This window comes from Vidua chalybeata, chromosome 3, assembly GCF_026979565.1.
Source record: "Vidua chalybeata isolate OUT-0048 chromosome 3, bVidCha1 merged haplotype, whole genome shotgun sequence".
In the NCBI taxonomy this organism is placed as follows: Eukaryota; Metazoa; Chordata; class Aves; order Passeriformes; family Viduidae; genus Vidua; species Vidua chalybeata.
In genome coordinates this window covers 11,064,085-11,089,489 of record NC_071532.1, presented here as the reverse complement: position 1 = coordinate 11,089,489, position 25,405 = coordinate 11,064,085, and the positions used below count along the sequence as shown (strand labels likewise).

Sequence of the window (25,405 nt, the reverse complement as noted above, 5' to 3'; positions counted from 1 at the left end):
TTCAGTTCCCCTGATGCTGGTCTCCAGCCACAGAGCCACTTGCAGAAGGGACTGTGCAGGAAAGGGCTCTCGCCCTGGGTTTTCCCCATCCCATCACCCCTCTGCATTCCCAACACCTCTGCCGGGGATGAGAAGTTTCTGGCTCCTCACCAGCCTTTGTAATTCTTTTCCCCAGCCCCCTCTTTTTGCATCCCCTCCCCTTCAGCTCAAGGACAAGACTGCTGACTGTCAAAGAGACACCGTGGAAAATGGGTACTTTGTGAAGCTGCAGACTTGCCTGGGCCTGATGCCCTCAGCCTTGTAGTCTTTCTTGAAGATTTCTTTCACAAGACATAGGTTCAGCAAGGGGTGGCCTTTTGGCAAACCATAAGGGCAATTGAGGTCATGCATATTCACATCAGGAAAAATAAGTTTTATAGAAAAGTGCTTTTATTTGCATGTTCAAGATGAGAACATTAGCCTCCATCAATACTGTTCCTATGTCTGGTCCGTTGATTTAAAAGTACACATTCTCCCATAACCTTATTATTTCTAGGAGCTGGACTGATAAAAAGAAGCATGATAAACCCCACAGGTTGGTAATTTAAAAACACTAAGAATAAAACTATTTTAAGATGTAATTTTACTAAGTCGAACTGTAGGCTTTCCAACCTTGACAATGTCCCTTTAAGCATGATCAGCAGCATATTTATAGGCAATTACTGCACAGCTCAGAGCACTTTATAAAGCACAAGATCAAGGACTCAGGTACTTAAGCATACAAGTAATAGTATGTCATTCAATACACTGCTTAGCTGTCTTATTATGCTGAAAAAAAAAAAAATATGGTTAAGAAATTGTAACTGCCTCTCATTTGACCAGATCATGCAATTGTGGTCACTGATGTTCGGGGCAAGCCAATCAACAATTTTTAATTGTAATCAATTAACAGGTACTCTGGGCCAGGTGTTTCAAAGGGTATAAATTAAGTGTCAAGGCATTAAGCCTAATTTGGCTTAAGGGAAGTGGTGTGCTTTGTGCCTTACTCTGGGGTCTTCTGCTGCTTTCTAGCTCTCCCATGCTGGTAAGGTAAGGAGCACCAGTGAATGAATGTGTGGGAAGTTAAGTTGTAAGTGCTGGTTTTCTGAAACTACCTGTTTGAAATATCTCCCGTTTATCTTAATAATTGTCTTAGGTTGGCTGGCAACTCTTTAGCTTGAAGAAGAAAAAAGCATGTGGTAACATTAGGGGGGGAAATGGCTACCTTTGTCATGCATGATAATGAAAACAAGCATAAAATAAAATATTTTTGATGATTCCTTCTCAAAGCTGTGTAAGGGAGCTCTGTAACAGGTGTCAGAGTTGAGGGAACTCTGGCACTTTGTAAATGCTGGCAAATGCTGTGGAGCAGTCAGGGTACAAGATATTGATCCACTGAACACTTTGAGTTGTCCATGTGAAGGTGAGCAGGGGCAGGGGTGGCTGGGGCTGCCTCTGGGCTGCTGCAGAGGGGCAGAGCCTGGCAGAGGACGGAGCAAGACGCTGCCAGCACTGGTGGCAGGGAGCCGGAGCCAGGCTTCTCACTGGTAGCTTTCCAGTGTTTCAAAGAGATGGAGCTGCCAAAAAAGTTTGAAAAGAGCCTCCCAGGAGTCAAATACAAAAGGGCTGTGGGAAGTTGTAAGTGGGAGGGAAGGTATGGGACCCTAGCTGGGAGGGTGTTTGCATGTGGGGTGCAGGGAGGTGTAGCTGCAGCCAAGCAGGGCAAAAATAAGATGTTAGAGCAGACACTATGCTTTCCTAATCCTGTCTGGAGACCCTCTGACTTCCAGAAGAGCATTCTCCAGTCTGAGGGGCTCTGCAGGCAGTGGGGCACATCACATTTTTCCACTCATCTGTAACATCCTGTGTTTTCTGCCTTAAATAAAAGCAGTGATGTTTGTGGGAACTCCATATAAAGCCTGTCTGCTTGCAACCTCTCAGAGCTGCTTTGTGCCTCCTGGAGACCGGGAAAGGAAGGTTTATGCCCTGGCAGGACAAGAAGTTCCCTGCACTGGCCCCATAATCCTTCCGGCATGTGAGGGGAGGGAAGGGGAGTGTGTGTGGTGGGGCATATCTTAGCTGTTCTTGTTCTTGCCTAGTAAATCCAGCCTGGGTATGGCTGTGAGGCTCCTTGCTGGGAGCTCTCCCCTCCTTGGACAGTGCATGGTGGCTTCTGGTGAGGTGGGTGGAAGCCTATTTGAGCAGAGACAGCAAACTGCAGCCTCAGGGAGGAAAAAGTATGTTTCTTGCAGAGTCGGGAGTCAGCTTTGTGCTTCATGCCCCATTTGTGATGCCACAAATCAACAAATACTTTATTTTTTTACTAATGTCACTCAGGAGGGAATTGAGCAGCTCTTGCAAACCCCAGCTCACAACCCCCTGTGCTCTTGCTGTGTGTGCAGCAGGACAGGATCACTGTGGTCAGGAGTGGGTGACATTGCTTCCCTCTCTGGGCTTTCCCATTAGCAGCAGAAGCACCTAATCCTGGCCACCCTGCTATGGCACTTTCCAACCAGGAATGTGCCCTGAGTCCCCTTCCTCAAGGGAGAAAGGAGAGATTTTTTTTGTTGTTGTTGTTTTTGTTTTGTTTTTTTGTCCAACGGAGCCCCTCACATAGAGCAAAAGCCTTAAGCTACAGAAGAATGGGCACCTTCAGGGAAGAGAAAGCTGAGGGCACAGCCATGTTGGCAAGGCTGTCACCAGGGACATTTCTGGGACCATGCTCTCTCTGCTGCTGCTGGTACCCATGCACAAGAGCCTTCTGCATTTGCTATGGTCTGATGACCCTGGCTGCTGGGGGCGTGAGGTGCGAGGGGATGAAATGGGAACTAATCCTAGTGCTTTCCAAATACTGAAAGAAGTGAAAGCCGAGCCTCCTTGCTCTGCCTTGGTCAAGGTGGATTAATGCATAGAGGTAATAGGAAGAAAGGGAGCACCTAAACAGAGCACCATAGTGTTGGATCTTGTATGACATACCCTTAGTTTATTAAATGGTCTCAGCAATCCTGCATCAGCACAATGCTTTTGGAAAAAAAAAACAAAAATCAGAGGTTAAAGTTGTTGGAGGGCAGAATGGGATCAGCTGTACACCAGGCTGCTGATGTAACTTGCTCTGCAGCAGTGGGAACATGTTGTTTGCGTTATGTGCTGCTTCTGTAGCCATGTGATGCACAACTTGGTAGAAATTAATTTAACCTGCCAAACTTCATGTGACTGCAGGTAAGTGGATGGATGCTTTTGGTAGCATACCCCTCTGCAAGAAGTGTTGCAGCCACTGCAGCCCCATGACTGCCACAGGGTCGTTCTGATCTTGCATGAAATCAGATTGCTCTCTGATATGGACATAGAGATCAAAGAAACCCTGTGCACAAACTCCTCAAAACACAAAAGATTAAAAGAAATCTCAAGGAGGTCTCCACATCACAAATACAGCCTGTCAACAACATGTATAGCAATGTTGGATGATGAAGCCCACTGGGTATAGGCAGGAAACATTAATGTCTGACATAAAGCATCTACCTCATGTTGCACATTATTGCATTAATCAGGGTGCCTGGCTTTGAATGTGTGGTCCATCCAGTTTTGTATCAAATTTCAATTTCTGTTTTCTGGGTGTAATTCCTAAGCCCTTCCCTAAGGAGCAATTACCAAAAAGCAGCTTGGCTTACCTAACTCTCACCCTAGAAGCAGGGAATGATATCCCAGCATCTGGCCATCTCCATCTTGTGCATTAGTCTCATTACTTCATTTTCATGTGTTTTTGCTTCCCGCTTCTCCTGGGTCCCTGTGGTGCTCTGCTGAGCTGGAAGAGATGCTGAGGGATCTGTGTGGGTAGGGGGAAAACTGATGAGAAGAGACCAGGAGTGAGCAGCTATTCCGGCAAAGGCTTTTCCTTGACAGTTTATAATTTGGAAAATGTGAGATTTGGGGAACTTGCATCTCTTTCTCCCAATACATTGCAGCATTATGGAGGAAGGGAATGGAGGAGGCCTTATTGCAGTGATATTTTGCTTCAGCTACTGCCCAGGGAGCAGCTCTGTGGTGGGAAACATTAGCTCTGCTGCAGGTGGGTGACAGGAATGAGAGCAAATGGTGAGAAGCTCTTGGCTTCCCACCATTTGCTCTCATTGTGAGCACTTAGAGGCAGCATTTGTTGAACTTTTGGGGCCTCTGCAGCTGCACATCATCACCCCTGCCTCTCTGGGCCACCATTTGCTCCCCAGCTACAACCTGGGCTCTTTCTGAGAGAGACTGAGAGTTTTCTGGGTTTTCTTTGGCAGAGCCTCCCTAGGCTCTGCTCCTGAGGAGCAGACAGGTGCCACACTGCTGCAACACGAGGCAGCCTGAGCCTTCTCCCCTCACTTCCTATGTGACTTCCAAGGAGCTGCTGATGCTGCTGGGAGGGCAGCACACATTCAACAGCCATCTTCTCCTCCAGGCACTGCCATCTCTGCCCCAGTGTACTCATGACAACATCTTGCTTTGCTGGATGGGATGTTGTCACCATCAAAGCTAGGGTATCACCAGGCATGATGGAGCTGAGCTTTGCTCCTCCTAGCCAGTGGCACAACCTGCTGAGCCTCTTTTCCCTTTTCCTGCGTGGGCTGTTGGTGGTGTTTTCCCAGGCTGGAGCAAGCCTCTTCCCCAGCACATGCTGAGCAAGAAACTCTGAGGTGGGTGGTCTGCAGTTCCCTACCTCTTTGGAAAGCATTTAAATATTTCCAGGGATAAGGGGTGGGGGAAGAATAGACTCTAGCAGAAATAGTACTTTAAACCACTACTGTGAGCCCGAAGATAAACCCCAGGTCTCTTTCAAAATTCTCTTAGTACAGAGAGGGGAAATACCTGCAAGATCTCGTTCAGCCCCACATTTCACAGTGTGAATTATTCTTCAGCTATTAACTGGAAGAACTTCATGCCTAACAGTTTTTTTACTAATACTGAATCATCTATGTCTCTTACAAAGGAAGAAATTGCTACTCCACTGCCTCAAGAATCAAAGTAAAGGGAACATCTGCTCTAAACTTCTTGAATCTGATTATTGCTTGCTATGCATTATTACTTACACTAGTAATGTGACTAAATTAAAGCTTTCTTCTCTTGTGTTTGCTTTTATGCATTTCTTTGGTATAAAATGTGTGGCTTGCTTCAAATCAACCTACAGCTAAAACTATGTCCGCATAGAGCTGAGCCCACATGTACTTAGATGCAATTAAGGGCACAATTGGAGCATTCTGAAAGATTGCCTTTAAAAGGCCTTTTGTTCGCTCCCCCATAGGGACTGGGTGTTATAAGCATGTTAAAATGCAAGAGTAAGGGGAAAAAAAACCCTCTGTGAAGAATTCTGTAGAGGCACAGCTATGTTTTCTGTAGCTTGGCAGCTGTCTGTATTCAAAGGCTGGGGAATGATTTGCGTTGTGACGGTGATGATAGTTCTGATAGGAATCCCCCGCAACACAAGAATGTTCCTAATGAAGGAGGAAAAGCCCACCAGAAACATTCCAGGGCTGTGAACCTGCAAGCAGCCAAAGCCAGCATCCGAGCTGCTCTACACAGACAACAGCAGCAAATCCAGCTGCTTCTGCTGAAGAAAGAGTTAGCGGTTATTTTTCTTTTCCTGCCTTTCTGAAGTGCATGCAGTCTTACCAATGAGCTTAATTGATTGAAAAAAAATATCTGGAAAATAAAGCTCTTGAACTTGTGTGCCTAGAAACCTACCAGCATCACGTGCATAGCAAAGGCCACGCATCTCACAAAATACCACAACATTTCACAAAGGAGGTTTAAGAGCTCCAGTTGAATAAAGCTTTCTCTGTGAAATATTGTTATGGATCTACAAAGCAGTTAAACCCTCCTTGGGAAAAAAAAAAGTGTACATCTCTCACAGTGCAGTGGCAGCAGTGTAACTACCACTGAGGCCTCATTAATAAGGTTTTTCTTCTTTATCAGTCATAGGAAAAAATAAATCCTCATCACAGAAAAGAATTTAAGTTAGTAAATTCTGACCATTTGCTTTTAAATTCTACATATGTGTGCATGTATAGATATAGATATATAAAAATCTGTGGAATAGTGTTCCGGCCTTCTTTAAGGAATGGCTTCTTTTACTTAAATCCAGTAATGAAAATAATAGGGCCTAAATTAACTTGATAGGACTGTTTTCTATCAATAATTTTTCTACTGCCATAGTGCAGGATTGATTTTTGTGGTCTGTGTTACAGCAGCTTTTAATTATAAGACAGCCTTGATACCACATGAAGTACGAAAAATGGGCAGTTGCAAACTCTGCGGTATTTTTTCATACATATTATAATGGTGGATATTTTCTTTCCAAAGGAAGAAAAATAATATTCCTGTTTTCCATGGGGTTTTTAAAAATCTTTCACTCATTGAGTATTTTTTTAGCTTCTCGAGAAGGTGGTTGCATTGCCTTTGTTCAACAGCTTGCCTTCAAACCCACGAATATTTCCAGGTCTTTATTACTATTGTGCAGGATTGCATTGTATTTTCATGTCTCCCATATTGCTATAATTATGTTTGGGGAATGGAGATGGATGGTCTGCTGAGTGTGTGATTGGTTTGTCCACAGCCCTCACTCAGGGCTGTTTTCTATAATTTAATCAATAGAAGGTAGTTGTACAAACAGTAGTTTTTAATTTCCAATTTCAGTTTCAAGTTTCTCATGAAAATTTAATTTTTTTTTTTAATATATAAAGCAATTTCATTTGCTTCGCCTGAGAAATTTTGTGGCAATTGTATCCCACTCCCTCCTGTGAAATGATGGCACTGACTCCTGGGCTGCATGGTCCATGCAGACACATGCATCTGCCACCTTGAAGGCATGGGGAAGCTACTCTTCCCTCATAAACATTCCAAAATAAACCTTGAAGGACAGATGCTGCCCCTGAGGTGCAGAAATGTCTGCAAACTCGGCTGAGAGTAGGGTGAAACAAGCTATGTGCTGGTCCCAGCTTGGAGCTGGGCTTATGAACCAAGGATGGGACATGACCTCAAAGCTGTGGCCTCCAAGGAGGTCAGTGAAAGGACCTTTCCCAGTGCCATAGGGTGTGTTTAGTTGCCACCTTAGCCAGCTGTGTGTGGCCCTGGTGGTGGTCGGGCACCTGCAGAGCCCAGCCCTGCAGCACTCACCAGCCTGCTCCTGGCAGAAGCAGATGCTCGCTGTGCCCAGTGTGCACTGAGCTGCCAAAGCCTCTGCACATCTGCTTCCTTCCTGCCGCAGCAGATGCTTGCTACAGCCGGGAAAAGCAGCTGGTAATTGGCATCAGCCAGGCTTGGTGGCTGGGAGGAGGAGGACGAAGCAGCAGCAGGGCAAGGGGTTGAACACAGTGATATTTTTTTACAAGGGAGATGCCCGTGCTGCTTCTTTGCATTAGCTTTGCTCCAGGCAAGCACAGGAATAATGTGTGTGCTGCAAATATAGGGAGACCAGGAAAGAGCCGTGGCTGCTCGCTTCTAATGCTCGGCAAAGGGCCACTCTCTCTTAATCCTCAGTGGATGTGGTGGAGCATTATGGTGGGCAGGGCAAGCCACCACAAGCTCTCTTCCTGAGGGGTTGCTGGCTCCCCAGGGTCAGCCAGCTGAAACCCAAAGTGCTGCCGTGCAGTCGAAAGTGCTGCTATTTCTGCTTTTAGCTGAGCAAACTGCAGTCACACAGAAAATGTGTGCTGGAGCAGAGGGTGCAACCCAGTCGCTTGCTCTAACAACTGCTGATGCCATTCTGGTGCTAGACCTCCTTGCCTCGGGCTCAGGGAGAGGGAAATGCGGAAGCAGGACCGTGTGACTGCTCTGGTTTCAGTTCAGCATGGACAGAACTGGCTGTAGCTGCACAGAGCCACAGTTGCTGCTAGGTATTGCCCATTTTAGCCTTCAGATTGGCCTTAATGAAGTCAAAGGGACTATTCACAAGAAAAAGAAGAGCAGGGAGCTGGCTCCTGAGCTTACCTTAGACTTAATGTTGTTGCTGTGCAGGGGGTTGCGTGGGGTTTTTCTCCAGTATGTTTTTTCTTCTCCCCCAAGTGGTGCTTTAGAAGGACCATATTTGCATGTAACCATATTTCTGTGTTATAGCTCTGGGTTCTTTTCAATTGTATTCTCTGTGTCACTTTGGTTCATGCAATTTTAATCTGTTTTATTCATTAGCTCTTAACCTGCAATTTTCTATTTAAATTACTTTCTACAGAAAATGTCAGGAAGCTGGGAAGCTCTGTCTCTTACGTGATGTTGTGATTTGATACAAAAGTAGTGTGCACCTTTCTTTAAACACTGGCTAAGGTTAAAATCTGTGATTCTTATCTATTTGTTTAAGAACTTACACAAAATTGCTGCTATCAGACAATAATAAGAATCATGAAAACTCTATGAAAGGAATTTCTTTTTATTGTGAACTTTACACCTCTTCACTTATTTCAGTAAGTGCCCAATAAAAGTGCAATAAATCCAATACTGTAAATGCACATGGAGAGGGTTTGTACTTCAGGCTTTGCAGCTGCCTGGCTTTCCTGCTGCATGCAGTACCCAGCCTCCTGTGGTGCCAAGGGCTGCCTTTTGGGACCTTCCCAACACAGGCTTGGAAAAAACCCACCTTGCCTGCAGCACATGCTGCCCACTTGATGTTATGCTTGAAAGAGGGAGGAAAATACCATAATCAGAAAAACCAGCTGTGGCTGATGCCCAAAGGCATGTGGGAAGGGAGTAGGGCAGGGACTGCACCCCTGGGAGGGACAGGGGAGGAAGGGAGTGAGGCTGTGCTGCCTTGCCCAGAGGAAGTGGCTGAGAGCTTTGGTGTGTGGGGCTGTGGTAAGTACCACAGGTAAACTCACAGATAAATGTAGAATTTGTGAAAGAAATTAAGTTGGAGGGGAAATGGGACCAAACTTTGTCAACAGCTGCTTGTACTGAAATAGGTAATAACCTTTAAACTTGAATTTAACAGGAAAAAATTAAACTGTATTTTTATGCCTTGCTCATTTTCCCCTAAATAGTAAAAATGGGAAGGGGAAAAATTCCAAACAAGCCAACACATGAACTGAGGTTGAACCAAGCTGAAAATAACTCTCCTGTGAGACTGACTGTCTTACTGACAGTAAGACCTTGCATCTGTGATATCCCCTTTAGTGAGGGGAAAGAAGTGATTGCAGAGGCAGGGAGATGGTAGGAACCACCTCAGCAGCCCCTGCTTCTTCAAGAGCAATTTGTGTCAATACCTTCCCAACTGGCACAACTGCTTCTGCCAAAATTTCCTGGGTACAGAGATACTTTTCCCTCCAGTCCCAGCTGGAAGAGTAGACTCTTCTGGACAAGATTAATAGGTCAACCCACAAATTTTAAATCTCATACAGGCACCCAAATGTGACTGCTTGCAGGCATTGCTAGTTGAGCTGAGAGTGAGTGTGAGGCAGGGTGGGATGTACTGGAGAGATCTCTCCTTTGGATGTGGACATCCTCTGGCAAGCTAATGAGAGCTCAGCCTACAGTGCCATAAGATTTGCCCTTATAGCCAGAGACTGAGTCCAAGGCTGTTTGCTGAAATTTTTATCTCTGTCTTCTCTTCTGGAAAAATGAAACCTACCCCTTAAAGTCAAAAGGCAGAGTCCGCTTCTTTTTCTCATCCTCTCTTGTGTTCTCCACTGCCCCACTCACCCTGATTTATAGCTGTGTACTGGAGAGCAAAATCAGCCTTCCTAGCTGGTAATATTATTTTTTTTTAGCTCAGTTCTATGTTTGTTTGAATTTTGTTCATATTCTCCTTGATCCCAATGATGACCTACTGCTGCTGGTCAAGTCAGTAATTGCAGCAGCATTTTGGACAGCAGAGAAGCAGCAGTATGTGCTGCTGAAAAGGTGGCTGGTACATAGACTCTGTATGTTGGGCTTTGTCCCTCCATCTAATGGCCTGTTTGGTCTCCAGGTGGAAAGTTCTCCTGTGGAAAACATCGTTGTGCCAAAAGAGAATTATACAGCTGTTGTTTCAAGGGATGGATCCAAGCTGACCTGCAGCTGGGCAAAAATGTCTCAACAAATTATGCCTCGATGAATGGTGTCCCTGCCAGGCCACCAAGAGGCAGCAGAAATTAACTGTTCTCTCAGCCAGTGCTTCCTTAGATCTGGCCACCTGGTCCCAGCCTGTCTCCTCCTCTTCTCTCTGTGATTTTTAGCTCAGCACAGCAGGACATGCTCAGAAATCCCTCTGGGCAGGGACCGAGCCCTCTACAAGCAGGAGAAATGGAGCTGAGATCCTCAGAAATTAAGTTTTGCAGGCAACATGAGCATAGGAAGAAGTGCTCAACATCAAAGAGCTGATGGAGTGAGAGGAGGAAGGTGAAAAAACCTAACAAGAAAAGGAGCAAATGTTCTAGAAGACCTGTAGTGTATGGGAGGCAAAAGGCAATGGAGAAAGAAGGTCAAGGCAGGGAAGACTGGTGGTGGGGAAGGAGGAGTAAAAGGAGTAAGATGCAAATTAACTAAAAAGCAAAGAAAAATACATATCTCTGTAGTAGGTGGACATGGGTGACTGAGGAGGAGAAAAAAACTCCTGTGCTTTCATTGCTGTAATGGGAGGATGTGGCTGCTAGATCTGCTCAAACAATACTTGGGAGCTGCCCACATGCTTCTCCAGGAGGCACTGACCCTGAGTATGCACTGTGGGACACCGCAGTGCTGAAAAGACACTAAGTGCTTGCAATTGTGATACATGACAAATAGACACTTATTCCCGTATAGTAAAGAGAATACTGCTTAAATATTTAATTGTGTTTCAGTTTACAGTAGTTTACCAGTGTTGAAGCATCCAAAATATTCTCACAAAATATCAGCATTTTAAAGCTATAAATTATTCTGGTTGATTTTCTTTTTTCCCCCTCTAGACAAAAGCAATCATTTGACAACAGGCTCCCTCAAACAATGCAGCCCATGATAGTCTCATTACAAACATCTTCTCTCACATGATATTCTCCCACATGTTGAACCAAACTACTGAGAACATAGTAATTGATCATTCATAGATGCAGACTGGTAGCTAATAGCATCCTCACTTACCTTCTCCACACTGAGCACATTTTAAATAAATTCAGGGTGTATGCATGCGGAAAACTCAATTGCAGCTGCATCGGAGATGAACCAAAAATGGAAGCATTCAGAAGTGCTAGTGAAAAATCCAAATAATGACCCATAGTAGATGTCAGCCTGAGAGGATAATACATGCCCTGCAATTACCTTAAAGGGACTCTGTCTGTGTGGTGTGTAAGTACATGTAATTCTGTAGATGTACCATATAACTGGGTGCTGAAGCCAGGCAAGGAAGCTTCTCCCAGTGTGGCCCCATGATCTCTGTGATGCTTCCTTTTCTAGACACAGCTGGCCTTCAACCTCCATTGTATTACTGGTAAAATAAGCCAATGCAGCTACTGGATAGGATGAGTATGGTGGAAAGACAGATGAAGGTGGATGTGCCACTGTTTATCTACTGAGGTTGTCAAAGCTTCCAGGGCCCACCTCTACAGGGAAATATTTCAAAAGGCGATGTTTTAAAAGTATTTTAAAAAACCAAACAGGTAAAAAAAAGTCTATTTATACCTTGTGGACACCTTAGGGTGTGCTGGATGCTTCAAGTCACTGACATTTTGGAAACTAGCCCTTTGAATTTGTCATGCAGGACCTGTGATTGCTGTTTTGTGTGGGACAGCAGCATGTACATGGTGCTGGTGTGTTACATGTGCACAGCCCCAGGTGGCCAGGCAAAACAGGAGAGCTATTACAAGCGCTGCAGTGCATGGAAATGGCAATTTTATGGATAATACTATGTGGTGATTTATTAAAAGCTGTGATTCTCCAGCAGCTTTTATTGTATCATCATAAACCAGCACTCCTGTACAGTGCATTAAGCTGGGTAATTCTGTTGATTCTTCACCAGGGCTGACAAAACTATATGTAAGATTGCATAGGGTGGGCTGGTGAGCTGAAAGTGCCATCACTCTAAATGGATCATCAAGAGAGGAGAAAAAGCCACATGGTCAGCACAGGGCAAGGGAACCCACTACAGAAGGGTAAATCCCACTGTTTGCTACACTAGTCAGCGCCAGTGGCTTGCAGGCCTGGAGTGACTCTATTTCGACACCAGTGACAATAATGGCAGAACTTGTCTCTCGGGGTTTAACCACTAGGGCAGGTAATCAAGCTCATTGGTCCCTTCCCCTGCTAACTTGCTGCAAGGCATTTGGGTTGCAGCTTGACCTCTTTATGCTCTAATTTTCCCTTCAATAGCATTTGAACATTAGATGTTTTGCTTAGGTGCTGTGATGCTCTATTAAATGAGTGAACACGCATCAGACCCAGTGGGAATGGAGTGTGCAGCATTATTAGGATGTATACAACTCTGTGTTTTCAGAAATGTTTATATCCCACCTCTTAAATATCTTTTGCAAATGGAACTTGCAAAAAAGCAGGGCAAGCACTGCTAACACAGCTTTGCCACACACTGTCAAATGCTTATAAACTCTATTTATAGCTACAGTTAAAGATTCAGACATGCAAGCGCTCCATTAAAAGACCACATTAATGAGCCCTTAGAGAAAATATCTCACAAAGCCTTTTGAGCTTGTAACTGCTCAGTTGTTCAGGGCTTCTTGCTTGTTAACATTCATAAAATATAAATACTGTATACTAAACACCAGCACTTTGTGGATCACAATGACTTATCTCCCTGGCAGCACTGCAAGGTGCGAGGGGAGAGGCGGCAGCGGCACCACTGGGGTGGCCGAGCTCCTCCACAGGCTGCCAGGCTGCACAGGTCACTCCCCCCCACCTTATCTGGGGCCTGCCTTTGCTCTGCAGAGCTGACTGGCAGATTGACTCGCAGGTCAGTATCTGTGAGTATAATTTCAGAGGGAACAATCAAACCTATTAGCTGAGAGTGGCAGAGCTGGGCCTCCTCGCAGCCGCTGCTCCAGAGCGTAGTGAGTATTTGGAGCAAAATCTAATAGATAAAAATCACTGGAGATTTTTTCTTTTTTCCTTCGACATAAGCTAGCTGATGAGAAATGTCGTTTGAAAGACAAAAAAGTTGCTATATTTGATTTGTCATTATTTCCCCATTGTCCCTTCCTGCCCGTGATTATACAGTTCCCATTTTCTCTCCTTTGCTCTCACAGAATTCCATATTTTAGGTTGTGACAGATGCTCTTGTTCAAATGTTTTTGATATATGTTTAATCTGAAACTGTTTTATTAAGTTTGCATTGTGTAAACAAAAATCGCTGGAGCCCATTTAAGAATAATTGTCTGTAACCTTTAATATTGCATTTCCATCCATCCACAAGTCACAAAGCACTTGAGCAGTAGAGAAGGCCATTTCTGTGTTTATATCTGGCTCTTAGCAAGCTGCAGAAGCTGAGGTAGGGCATGATCAAGTAACTTCTTGGATGCTATTTTCTGGCACATGTTAGCAACCAATCCATGTCCTTGTCTTTGTGGTTTTGCTCCTGTAGCCTTTCAAACAGAAGGTGCTCTCCTGGAAGAAATAATTCTGCTCACAAAATGAAAAATAAGGACAGCAGGCTTTAAAAAGCTTCAGGGCAGTTCTTACTGTTCAAATGTGTCATTGATTTCAATAGTGCATTAGCAGGCTTGTTAAGCAGGATCTTAAGTGCTTAGCTTTATTTTATGGTGGTGAGTACCTGATTGTTCAAAATATTAGCATCTTATTGTAACAGCAAACTGGCTCATACCATAAACTGCCCAGTGCTGAGACTGCTGCGCCATTACTGAGTACCTGATAAAACAGGGTGGTTTGTAATCAGTTGGTGATGTAGGAGGGCAGGACTGTGACACTTCCTGCTGCTCTCCTCATTAATTTCCCTTTATCTGCCTCAGTCTGTCTGTTGACAGAGCATTGCTGTCTGTCCCATGTCCTGTGCACAGGCTTCTGCTGAGTTCCTCTCCCTGAGCCCCACTACATTTCTGTCCATCTGTGGCTGAGACTCATGTTGGCTGTGCAAAAAAAAAAAAAAAAAAATCCTGTGGCCCAAGGGGTGAATTGCTGTACTGGGAGATCTGGGTGGACCAACAGAGTCGGTACATCAGCCACTCAGATGGACATCTCCATGTCAGGCAAATCTTTTCTTGACTCCACTGACCATGCTGACTGACCTCCACTATCTAAAAGGGGAGTGTGATCAGATCCCCACTTCTCATGGTCCTGTTCAAACATGTGACAAATCCTTGTGGTGTGGAACAACTTTAACAGCAAAGTTCAAAATTCAGTCCAGGGCACCTGTCTCATGCGTTGTCCCATGTGTTGTTAGATAAATCCTTTGTGGAGCTGTGAGTGAGAAAGCCACCAGGAACAGGCTGTGCCCTGACTTCAGAGTTTTGCTCAGCAAGCAGAGCCTGCAGCCCTGACCCTTATCACCTGCAGGCATAGCCAGGGTCAGCTTCTCTTTAGTGCCATTTTGGCAGAGATAACATGCTTCAGGGAGCAAGCAGGAGAGCAAAGGCTGGGGAAAGGGTGGAGGGTTGTGGGGGGCATTGGTTTTGTAACCCACCATCATTTTGTATCTGGCTCTGCAGAAGTGGCCCTTTGGGGTTTCAGCAGGGGAAGTATGAGGGTCTGCAGTTCTTACAGACTTCCAGGAACAGCTGGCAATGGAGCAGGGGACTTGGGGCTTACAACAGTGACTGCCTCTCACATCCTCTGGAGACTGAACATTCAAGAGGTTCATCTCTTCACCTTTTGCATCTGTGTAGGAAGCAAATTCCCACCACTGGGGAATTAAATAATTTAAACCACTACAAAGCAGATGGGTCATATCTGTGTTCTCCATGCTCTCAGTGGGAAAACAAAGCAAGCTGAATAACCCTTGCTATCAGAGTCCAGGGGCTGCCTTGCTGGCAGTGATGCTGGCTGCAGGCTGGCCCGGGCTTTAGCTGTGTTAAGTACATATATGTTAAGCCTCTGTGTGAAAGCAAAAGGGAAAATGAGAGGGAATTATGTGGGCAAGTGGAATGAACAAATGCGTGTTGGTGGAGGCAGGACTTGTGTGTGGGACAAAGGGGCTGGAAAGTGTTAAAAAATTGAAAGCTTCTCAGAGGAAAGCAGCTGGGCTTCTGAGAACAGAAGAAAGTAATAACTTACAGAATTAAGAAAATGGTTTTTGTTTTCAGCTGAATTAGAGTAAAGCACTTAAGTTCATTCACAAATACAAATCTTGACTTCTGTATCCTGGTTTTGATCTCCATAAATATAAATAATAGCACTTTCATTACTCACTAGGTGGTGTGAAAACAAGTTCATTCACTTCTGGGAAGCATTTGTGCTGTATGGGAAGTATAGCAAAGACTATGAATATACAGCTAAAGCTGTGGGCTGGCATTGAGGCACTTGGCATCTCCCCAGATATGCCATGTATCATGCAAAAGAGCCAAGAGAGGAGGGTACGAAAACACAGGCCAGACTTAATGAGTTCTGAAATCAGGAACATGTGACTCCCTAAAATTAGAAGTGCAAAAGCTTTGAACTCTCAGAAAACACTGAGAGTTCTCCACACTTCTCAGAACACTGAGAGGGGCATATGTTTTCTAAAAAAAAACAGCAAAAGGCAATGAAGAGGTAGGATGCAGTGGGAAAATACTCAAAGATATAGTCCATGGAAATCAAGAAATCTGTATGCCATTGAGAAATAGTTCTACTTGAAGTAGGGATGACCACTGTGATTGACTGGGGGAAACAAAATGAGAAATAAAGAGAGAGGAATATGAGACTTATAAATCAGCAGAGTCAGTGCTGCAGGAACAGGTAGCAGAGCTGATTGTGATAGAATGCAAGAAAATGATCCAAAAAGCTGAGACAGAAAAATAAGAAGGGAAAAGATGTGAACATGATAAAAGTTTTTATAAATTTGGTATGTGAGAAGCTGCAGGTAAGCTGAGGATACAGCTGTCATCTTCCTGAGCAACAGGGTGGCTGCCTTGACTAAAAGGGGGATACTGCCTGGAAAGTGAATTCTACTTGCACCTCAGTCTTCAGTAGGGAGAGACATGAAATCTGTCACCGTTTCTAGACATTTTCCAAGGACAGGGAAAAAATAAATAAAGTTTAAAAAAAATCATTAACTTTAAGGGCTACCAGGGAATCAAACAATTTACTAAACCCAAAAGTGGGTTGTTTACACCCCAGGTTTATCCTAAAAAATAAATGTTAAAGGAAGGAAATAATTCAGGACACTTAAGCTGCCTATGGCAGAGGTACCAGAGGAGTTAGGAGGAGACATTGCTGCATCCCAGACTTTTAGAGGGAAATAATAGAAGAAGTGTCTATCAGCTCCAGGGAGTACTTAAGACAGCTGATTATCATTACTAGACAGATAAAAGTGGACACCATTTTTTTACTTTGTTAAATAAAAGAAGAAAAAATGGGGTTAAGAGGAATAAAAGATTTATTTTAGCATTCTCAGATTTTAAGAATACAAGGTTTCAGTGCTCTATGAGACACCACTGTGAAAGATGGGAGATTTAGGATGGAGTTTCTTGATGCTGGGCTTGATTACCCAATCCAGGTGATAAATATGTAGCAATTATTTAGGGTAGGGGTGGAAAATTGAGTGACATGCTTATATATTGAACTCTGTTAGCACTGCACATCTGTCACTTGGAAGAAAGAGGACAAGGAAGCAAAGACATCAAAGAAAGAGGCATAGGGGAGAGCAAAGTGGAAGAAAGCTTTTGGAAGCAAGGAATGTTTGCACTGGTAGATGGAATTTAACCTGAAAAAATGTCAGACTGGAAAAAAGAAAGTCAAGGTAAAGGTGCCTTAAGGAGATAGCTGGGGCAAGTCAGCATAGCAAAAATATCTGAGGATAGCAGCCAAGTTTCTGTTTGTGTTCCTTTTTAGGGTTCAGGGAATGAAAGAACGAGGCGTGAATGTTGCAACATCTAATTTTTATGTACTTTGATGGAGTTCATAACCTTAATGCTTGCATTTGCAATGCTTGAGGAGACAGAGCTACCCAGCAATGGGACCCAAAGCTTGTTACACACTTAGCTGGTGATTGCCCTCCAAGAAGTGCTGCAGATCCCCAGTGACACAAGGTGGTTCAGTGGCTCTTTCCGTGCCGTGTTTGCTGTGGAATAGAAGCACAGCTGGAGCCAGGCTACAGCTTCCAGCTGACTTGTTGCAACCTCCTGTCATGAAAGTGATCAGAGCCTGTGGCTGGGACATGGGGACATTAAGTTCAAAGCTTGCCCTCCCTCCCTGGAGGTGTCTCAGCCCACAAATCTCCTCTGTGAATTCTTCTTCAGTTAGGTCTTTTGGATTCCTCCTAAGGAAAGCTTTTCTAATTTTTGTGTTGCAATTGGTCCACAGAGAGAACAAGAGCTGAGCCCAGCAAGACTGTCCTACATGGCCCAGATGCCCTCCTGCTGATGTTCATATTTCAGCATGACGTGGAAAGTGGGTAAGATTGAACATGTTCATATTGAAGTTTTGGGTTCCAGCATTCATCTGCAGAAGGAGGAAGGCAGAAGAGGAGTAAGTAAGGGAAAATGGGCAGCCTTAAGGGCATGTAGATCTCTAGAAGAATTTTTGAAGGGAAGAATATTCAGATACATGGAGGTAGGAGAAATTGAAAGAAAATGCTAGATTTCAGCTTACTGCAGTAGATTATGCCAGATTGACTGATATCCTTCTTTGATTAAATTGAATTTTATGTCCTAGGTAAAGGAAATGCTTAGTTCTCCTGCTTAGGAAATGTAGATGTCTGGTGAAACTGGATGACCTGAGAATTAAACAGGGAACTCTGAGACAGAAAATTATTTGGCTGGTGGGGAAATGACAGTGGGTAAATTTCAGAGGGGAGGTAATGGAGTGCAGTTAACAGAGGAGTTTCTGAAGAATCATCTTCAGGACCTTGGTACTAAAAAGGAGGTAATGACATTCTCTGCACCCCCTGTATGAACAGAGAGGAAAGGCTGATACCCCTGAGCCGCCCACAGAATGCTTCTGTGTCGATGGAGGCAGACAGGCAATCCCAGTTAGACACTGCAGGTAGATGCTACAGTGAGGTGGTGTGAGTAGCTTGTTACTGTAAATGATCTGGAGACCAAGGTACAAGGTAGATCATGAGATGCCAGCTGCATTCTCATGCCTGTTTTCATAAATCTAGCCCCCCAAAAAATTGGCAAAATCCTTACTAACTCCCAAAGCAAATAAGGGATCCTAACTTCTAACCTAACTGCTCTTGGCTTTTACTTGTCTTCAAAGCAAATATTTTTGTATTTCTGTGTGTAGATAGCAAGAGATGAAGGAATGCAAGAGCTGCTTTTCTATGGCTGCAAAGCCTCCTTGAGCATTAAACTCTTCCACACTGCCTAGACCTCTAGACCTTTTCAGTAACAACCTTACACTTTCATCAGATGTGGACTGGTCTTGTAGGACATCTTTACCCCTAGTGTGAACCCAGGCAATAGCATGTCATATAAACGTGAGGCCAGTCCTACACTTAAGTATTACACAAACCTTATTTTGAAATATGGTTTAGTCCTGATGGACTTACATGGACAAAACCAGCCCAAATTTCTTAGTACTGAGGCAATCCTTACCACTGAGGAGCTGGGTTTTGTTAAGACAGCCATGCATCCTCAACTTATAGATAAAATGCATTATAAAACACTGCTCCATACCATCTTCCTTTTTCCCCTTCTTTTTTTTGTCTCTTCTCATTAATTTCAATCATGTAATAAGAAAAGCCCAGTTATGCTAATTGGTATGACTCTTCCTCAAGGGCATTGTGAAGCATGAAATAATTCCATTCATTACTGACAATGCAGGGACATGAATTTTCCCTGGAGGATCTGTTTCATCTTGTGATTTGGTGACCATACAGAACGGTGATCGGATTAGGGACATATTGTTTTAAAATTAATTGTTTGTCAGGGAGAAGCTGGAAGATGGTGGGGAAAGAGGAAGCTTAAAACACCAGAGATTGTTTGACTTTGAGGTTCTTGGAGGCTGATGCATCTAATGGGTATTTATCAGGCAAACCCAGCTGCTGAGCCATCATTTGTCCCAGCTCTAATTTTCTTTTTAAAAGGCAGCTGAGCTGGTGTTTGAAACATGCCACAGACAGGCAGAGAGCTAAATTGATGTAAAGCTGGTCAGATTCGTTTCTCCTTTTTTATTTTTGGGAGTCAGAATTTCATTTCCCTAAAATGCAGTAAGTGTTTGGGCATGAGCTTCCAAGCTGTCCAAAGATCATTTCGGAAGCAGAGGCACGTTGCTGGGGTATGTCCTCCCCTCTAACAGGTAGCCCATAGCCTGCCAAGCAAACACTGCAATCCTAGAACACAAACATTGGTGATTCTAGCTGAGAGGAAAAACCAATCTTTTCTTCTTTTATTTTTTCCCCTTTTTGCTGAGCTAGCAAAAAAAAGCATCTATTTGTTCTTTTGCTGCATTTGCAACATTTTCATTAGCAAAGGGCTGGGGTTTTTTTGGAAATCAGGCTGCTTTTTTGTGAGGAAGTGAACCTCCTGACACTATGTCATTTCCCTTGTTTCCAAACAGCTTCTTGTCTGAGCACACAGCCTCCACTTAACATCTGGCTGTAAAAGAGCAGGGAACTTTCTGCCAGCCATTCCTCTGCTCTTTCCCTTGCTGTTCTCAGATGATGTTATCAAATCTTTAGTGCAGCTTTAATTTTGTTGGATTAATGTGCATGCTTTTGGTTATTGTTCCTTCCATGCCCTGGATAGATTTACTGGTCTGGTGACAGCCTTCCTTAGCACTGAAGAGTAGGTCCAAGCCAGCAGTGCCCCACGTTGCATGGGTGTGTTCATTAGCTAAGTGCAAAATACCGACGAGTCAGACACGTATATTGTTCCATCTCTTAGGCAGCCTCTGCTGAGGATTACTCATGAAAAATAATCAGTAAAATACGTTGCAGATGAAGGCTGTGACAGGAGAGATAACCCTGCCATTAAAGGTCCCATAATGCAAGCTCGTCTCCCTCCTTCACAGAAATGGAAACATGGATAAGGTCTTTTAACTCAGTCAATAGAGATCAATGCAAAGGCAATAACTCAAGAAATGGATGCATTAACCAGAGAGCAAGAACCAATATACTCCGATGCTGAACCATGGCTCTGGAATTAGATGTACTGAGGGGATACACACCAGGTTACTAAAAGCAATTGAAATCATAAACAATTATTTTAATAATGTCATATGGTAGAAACTGAGATTTATGAGAGGCATGGGAGTAAATTAGCTTCATGATCAGGAGTGAACAACTTATTTGCTCTTTGGGTTATCTACAAGCCAGCCATCTGTAACTGAGGATGTGACTGACTCGATGGAAAAGGAGCAACAACAGCCAGGGATCATGAAGTCACCTTCTCCAGGCTACGCTGTGCTGAGAAGAGTGCAGGCTTTCCTGTTGCACATGAGTAAAGGCTGGGAATACATGTTTTGTACTTCTACCCACATGTTTTCAGAAAGAACAACCTCAAACCAAAAAATGACAAAACACTAAAACACTTGCAGGTTTGACAAGCATTTTGGAAAGGTTTGTGCAGTTGGAAGAATTACATAATACCAAGTTAATACGCATGTGAGAGAGCCAAAATCCCCACTGGAAGAACTGTGGAAAAAAACACAAAGGGAGGGGGAAATACCCAGTAAATATGGCATCTGACAAGTGCAGCTGCTGCCACTGTAGGTATCCTGTGCCTACAACAGAACTGCTAAAAATAGTGTTTGATAGGAGTCTAGCCCAGGATTTGGAGTGATGCTGGCTTTACGCAGCTCCCACAGTAATTGCTGGGAATGTCAGTGTTTAGCAATGCTGGAAAAACCCCCAACAGGCCATAATCATGTCTAAATACATTCAGTGTGTGATCTTTGCTGGATTTTACCTTGTCAAAGAATAGACTGAAATCCAAAGTTACCTGGAGTGTGTGTTTGCATTCCTCAGCCTTGCTATCACACCCACGATTGCTCTTTACACACTTTGCCCATTGCACTGCACTTTCCTGTTGTTTGGGAAGGTGGTGGTGAGCAGGGCAGTGGTGCCAGGATGGACGATGCCCACATGCTCCAGGGACCGTGGGGTGTTGCAGGCTGGCAGCTGCATGCTGCAGGAAGGAGGGGGATCCAAGACATTTCCTTAACTCTGGAGCTGCCTTCTGCTGTGACTGAAAGCAAAGGCTGTGGAGTGCATTTGATCCACTTGTCTGCTGCTGGCAGGGATTGCTGTTCCCAAGGACTGATAGTGATCCCACCTAGGCCCCTGGTGCAGCTAAACCCTAAGATTTGTTTCCATCCCGGTAATTTTCCTGCCCACTGTTGGGGATACCTGGGAGTGTATGTTTTATCACTGGGATAACAGAAGGGGTAGAAGCCAAAATTCTGAAATCAGATCCTAGAGATGCAGCTATACCTTTGAGTACTCACTTCACTGCCACAGAGCAAGGAGGACAATCTTAGTAAGAGACACTTGAACTTCTTAAGAATCATCTCTTGGCAATAATGACCTCTCATGCATATTTACATACAGCTTTATACTGGACACGTGAAAGATATTTAATTCTTTATTTTTGCCTAGGAATGAAGCTATGTGGAGTGTGGCAAAGGTGTTCCAAAGTCCAAATATTAAAATACAGGTTCTGGTATTTCCTGCATGCCAGCCCAAAACTATGTCCTGGGAGTATACTGCTTCAGAATTCATGTACTTGATGAAATGAGTATGTGTTTGCAAGCATACATACATACCCCTAAGAGTCAGTAAAAGCAGGTAGTTGCTACAGAACTTCAATCAGGCTTTCCTGGAAGAATTTCAGATGGGTCCTAAGTTTGGTTAGGTCTGTAAAACCTTTTTGTTGCACAGAACTTAATGTTATTCATTATGCACTGAAAGCAAAATCATATGACTACCATTTCCAAAGCAACATAATTATCTTATTGATTCTTATGGGGCAAAACACTACTTTTATTGTTAATTAATACTGCCAAATCTGGTTATGCAATTCTGGATATAGGAAGTTCAGTTTAATGTGTGTTTATGGGGAAAAGTCTAAAAATAAATGCTTTAACTTTTTTTTTCCTTTCAGAATGTGAGTATAGATATTCCTTTGTGTGATCCCTGTTCTTAGCACTACAGGAAGTACAACCTATTATCACTTTTCATCAGGGAAAAAGAAGCATAGATAATGAAACAGAAAAATGCCCTGTGAAAAACGTATTAAATAAGTTTTAAGTAGCTGAACCAAAATGCACAGGGCAAAGAAACATGATGCTGCTGTTACGGAAGCAAAGCTATTTTATGGGAAATGAAAATAATACTTGCATTATTTCAAGGGCTTATACTTTGATTCTTATTTTACATGAAAATGTATCAGGAAATTCTTATGCAGGGGGCAGACAAATAGTATCTTGTCTGTCCCATGGAAAAGACAGTAAGAAAGATTCATTACACTCTAGGACGTATAATGACTTCGTGATTCTTTCAGTTCTCAGCCAGTGCTCTAATGAAATTCTAGCCTGCTACATCTGCCATACTACACTGTTAATTAGTTTTCTATTTATTTAGCAGATCTAGAAGTGGAAAGCAATCTATTGCCAGTGAATTGTTTGACTTCTATGCTAAGTAGGCTGCATTCCAATCCTCTGATGTTGAAACTAGCATGAATCCAACTTTCATCTCATTGCCATGTCAAATTAGCACCCAGCAGATTCTACATACAAAGACTTTTTTTTTTTCCCTCATTCATTTGTAAAGGACCTTGGAAGATCTTGGAAGTCAAGAAACAGAAGCTGAGCAAATTTTCTCCAATCTCTCTCCATCCACCTTACACGTTACAATGGAGTAAATGTCGAAGGTATAGAGGCTGTGCTTTGTTTATATTGAAATAGGAATGTTATTTTAAGCAGACCATGTTCACTATTTGAAACAAAAAAATACTGATGCATATTCTGCAACTGTTTGAGTAAAATACTATCCAGCCTAGGAGAAACCCAGAGTGCCTTGGCAAAGTACTGAGATGACTTTTGCACATGCTTTGCCATTTTCTATTTATGTCTGAATTCTGTAATATATTGCAGCATCCAAACACAACACTGTGTATGTGACTTACTCCTGTCTTGCAGTGTCAATAAAGTCGCTGGATTGTGAAACTATAAAACGAAGCCAGATGGAATTAGAAAATAAATTGGCTAGAAATGAAGCCATTAATCCTGTCGTACTGCATTGTAGGAGCTACAGTGTGCTGGGGGGAGTTTGAAAATACAAACGCACACCCTGGCTTTTGAATTCGCCTTGAACTTCAGGCTTTTCTAAAATCTATACACAAATTACGAATGTACTTTTTTGGATCAGGCTGGTCCTAAAGAAACCATTATTGTACAATTGATAAGCAAAATGCTGTGCCAAATTTTAGCAAAGCATTGACAAAACGGATCTACAGTACTGTTATTTGTGGAGCATCATTGATAAAATTCTTGTAATAGTCAAGGTGTTGGTTTTGAGTAATGTACAATGTAAATTAGAGAAATATAATATATAGCACAGGACAGCAACATAGAAAATCTGGGTCTAAAAGCACACTGGTGGTAGTGTTCACAAAAGAATAGCTCCTTTCAAGAGAGAGGAAATAAATCGCTTTTACTAGACCAAGTGATATTTTTGGAAAAAATGTTTTTGAATTTCAGGTCTGAAACAGAAATAGTAAGCTTTAAGTGCTGGTTGAAAACCAGTCTACGTGAGTTGAACTTCATTGTGTTAATTGATTAGATGGCATGAAATTCATTTAAGAAAAGCTTTCCAAAAATTAAAATGGGATACTTAAGAAGTTTGAAGCCAGAACTAGGCTCAGACAGGAGTAGAAATTAGAAGATATCTGAAGGAGGCAGCATAGATGAGAAAGGGAAAAATGTGCCGAGTTTTGAGCTGCAGGAATCTGCTCTCAACTCAGGACAGAAAACCAGAAAGAATGAAGACAAGTGAACCCAGCTCTTTTACTGATTTAAATTAATGGCTGTCTTTCTTTCTGCTGTTTAGAGTAGTGGGATTTAATTTTTTTTTTCCAGTGATATATATTTTCTTGACTTTGCTAGTATTTCTTTAGCATGTTCCTCCCTTCCACCTTTGGGGAGAGCAGCTTAAAAGACTAGTAATTCTAACCCTGGGGGAAAAATAGCCCAACGTAGTGATATATTTAATGGTGACAAGAATTCCCTAGTGCCTCCTGGAGGCATCCATTCCTACAGCTCAGTGTTTCATCATGGTAGAAAAAAAGGAAACAAACTGAATGAGTCAGAGTAATTTTCCTAATTTTTTTTAAGTTGTTTTCCTATGTTTTTGGCATATTCAAAAGGACTGAACAGTACTCCTTAACAAAGCATGCCATTAAGTAAATGTTGCATGTTTAATGGTTGGGTTTGAACTTTTGATAGTCAGGAAAAGGAAAGAATATAAGCCAGGATTTATTCATCTTTTCCAGTATTCACAGAGCTGAATGGACTGAAACAAGTAGCTGAAGCTGGAGGCAGAAATCTGAAAGCTAAAATTCTGCTAATGAAGATCTGTGATGTATACGCATGTTTACCAATGATTAGGAATAAATCCATGAGTTTCAGGAGCCTTTAATATACCTGGTCTGCAGTTTTTCCAAATGGATAGATTATCTGCACAAACATACTAAACAGTTGCCAGAAAAACTTCTGCTTATTATGAACTGCTCATAATCTTCCTGTAAGTTGTGAGAGCTGAATCTCAGCCAAAACTCCCCTTGTTTCTGCCCAGATGGGAAAATTTGGTTTTATCATATCTGTCCCTGAGTTCTTGGTGTGCGCGATATGGTACATCCTCTCTTACTGGTTGCTTCTGCCCCAGTTCAGAGGGGGGCAGAGAGCTCATTCTGCAAGCAGCTGCTGCAGCACTTCTCTTTTGATCAAGTTGTGTCTTATTTTCCACAGTAGTATAAGAAAAGGAGTTTGACTGAACTCCCATATGCAACCAACAGATGCTTGTGAGCATGGATGTTGTATAATCAATGAATGATAAGTTACAAAATCTTTAAACTTGCAGAAAGAATTCAGAATTTCAGCAAATTTCCGTCTTGTCTGGCTGCTCGTTTCAATTTGTTATAGGAAAAAAAAGCCAGTTGTGCAAAAACTCCATCTGTTCTTATGGAGTAATGTATGTGATTGGGAGGGATATTGGAGCAATGTTCTTGGAAAACCAGAGAAACTGAATATGGGATTGGGATTCCATTTGATGCACATTTGATGCTGCAATAATAAGCTATTCAACTTTTTGCAAAAATATTGGAAGAAAAAGTTGATTAAGTGTAATGTATGCCTCAAAAGAAATGTTCTAAGTTAT

General features: G+C 43.0%; 1 protein-coding gene across 1 annotated transcript in view; it reads left to right on the top strand.

Moving 5' to 3' along the window:
* PACRG (parkin coregulated) overlaps nucleotides 1-24,659 on the top strand; it is a 242,204-nt gene extending 217,545 nt beyond the window's left edge. The window contains exons 6-8 of the mRNA XM_053937698.1: nucleotides 17,392-17,482; nucleotides 22,802-22,901; nucleotides 24,522-24,659. Of these exons, the coding sequence (XP_053793673.1) occupies nucleotides 17,392-17,482; nucleotides 22,802-22,892 (182 nt within the window). The 3' untranslated portion in view covers nucleotides 22,893-22,901; nucleotides 24,522-24,659. The remainder of the gene's footprint in view (nucleotides 1-17,391; nucleotides 17,483-22,801; nucleotides 22,902-24,521) is intronic.
* The last annotated feature ends 746 nt before the right edge of the window (nucleotides 24,660-25,405 follow it).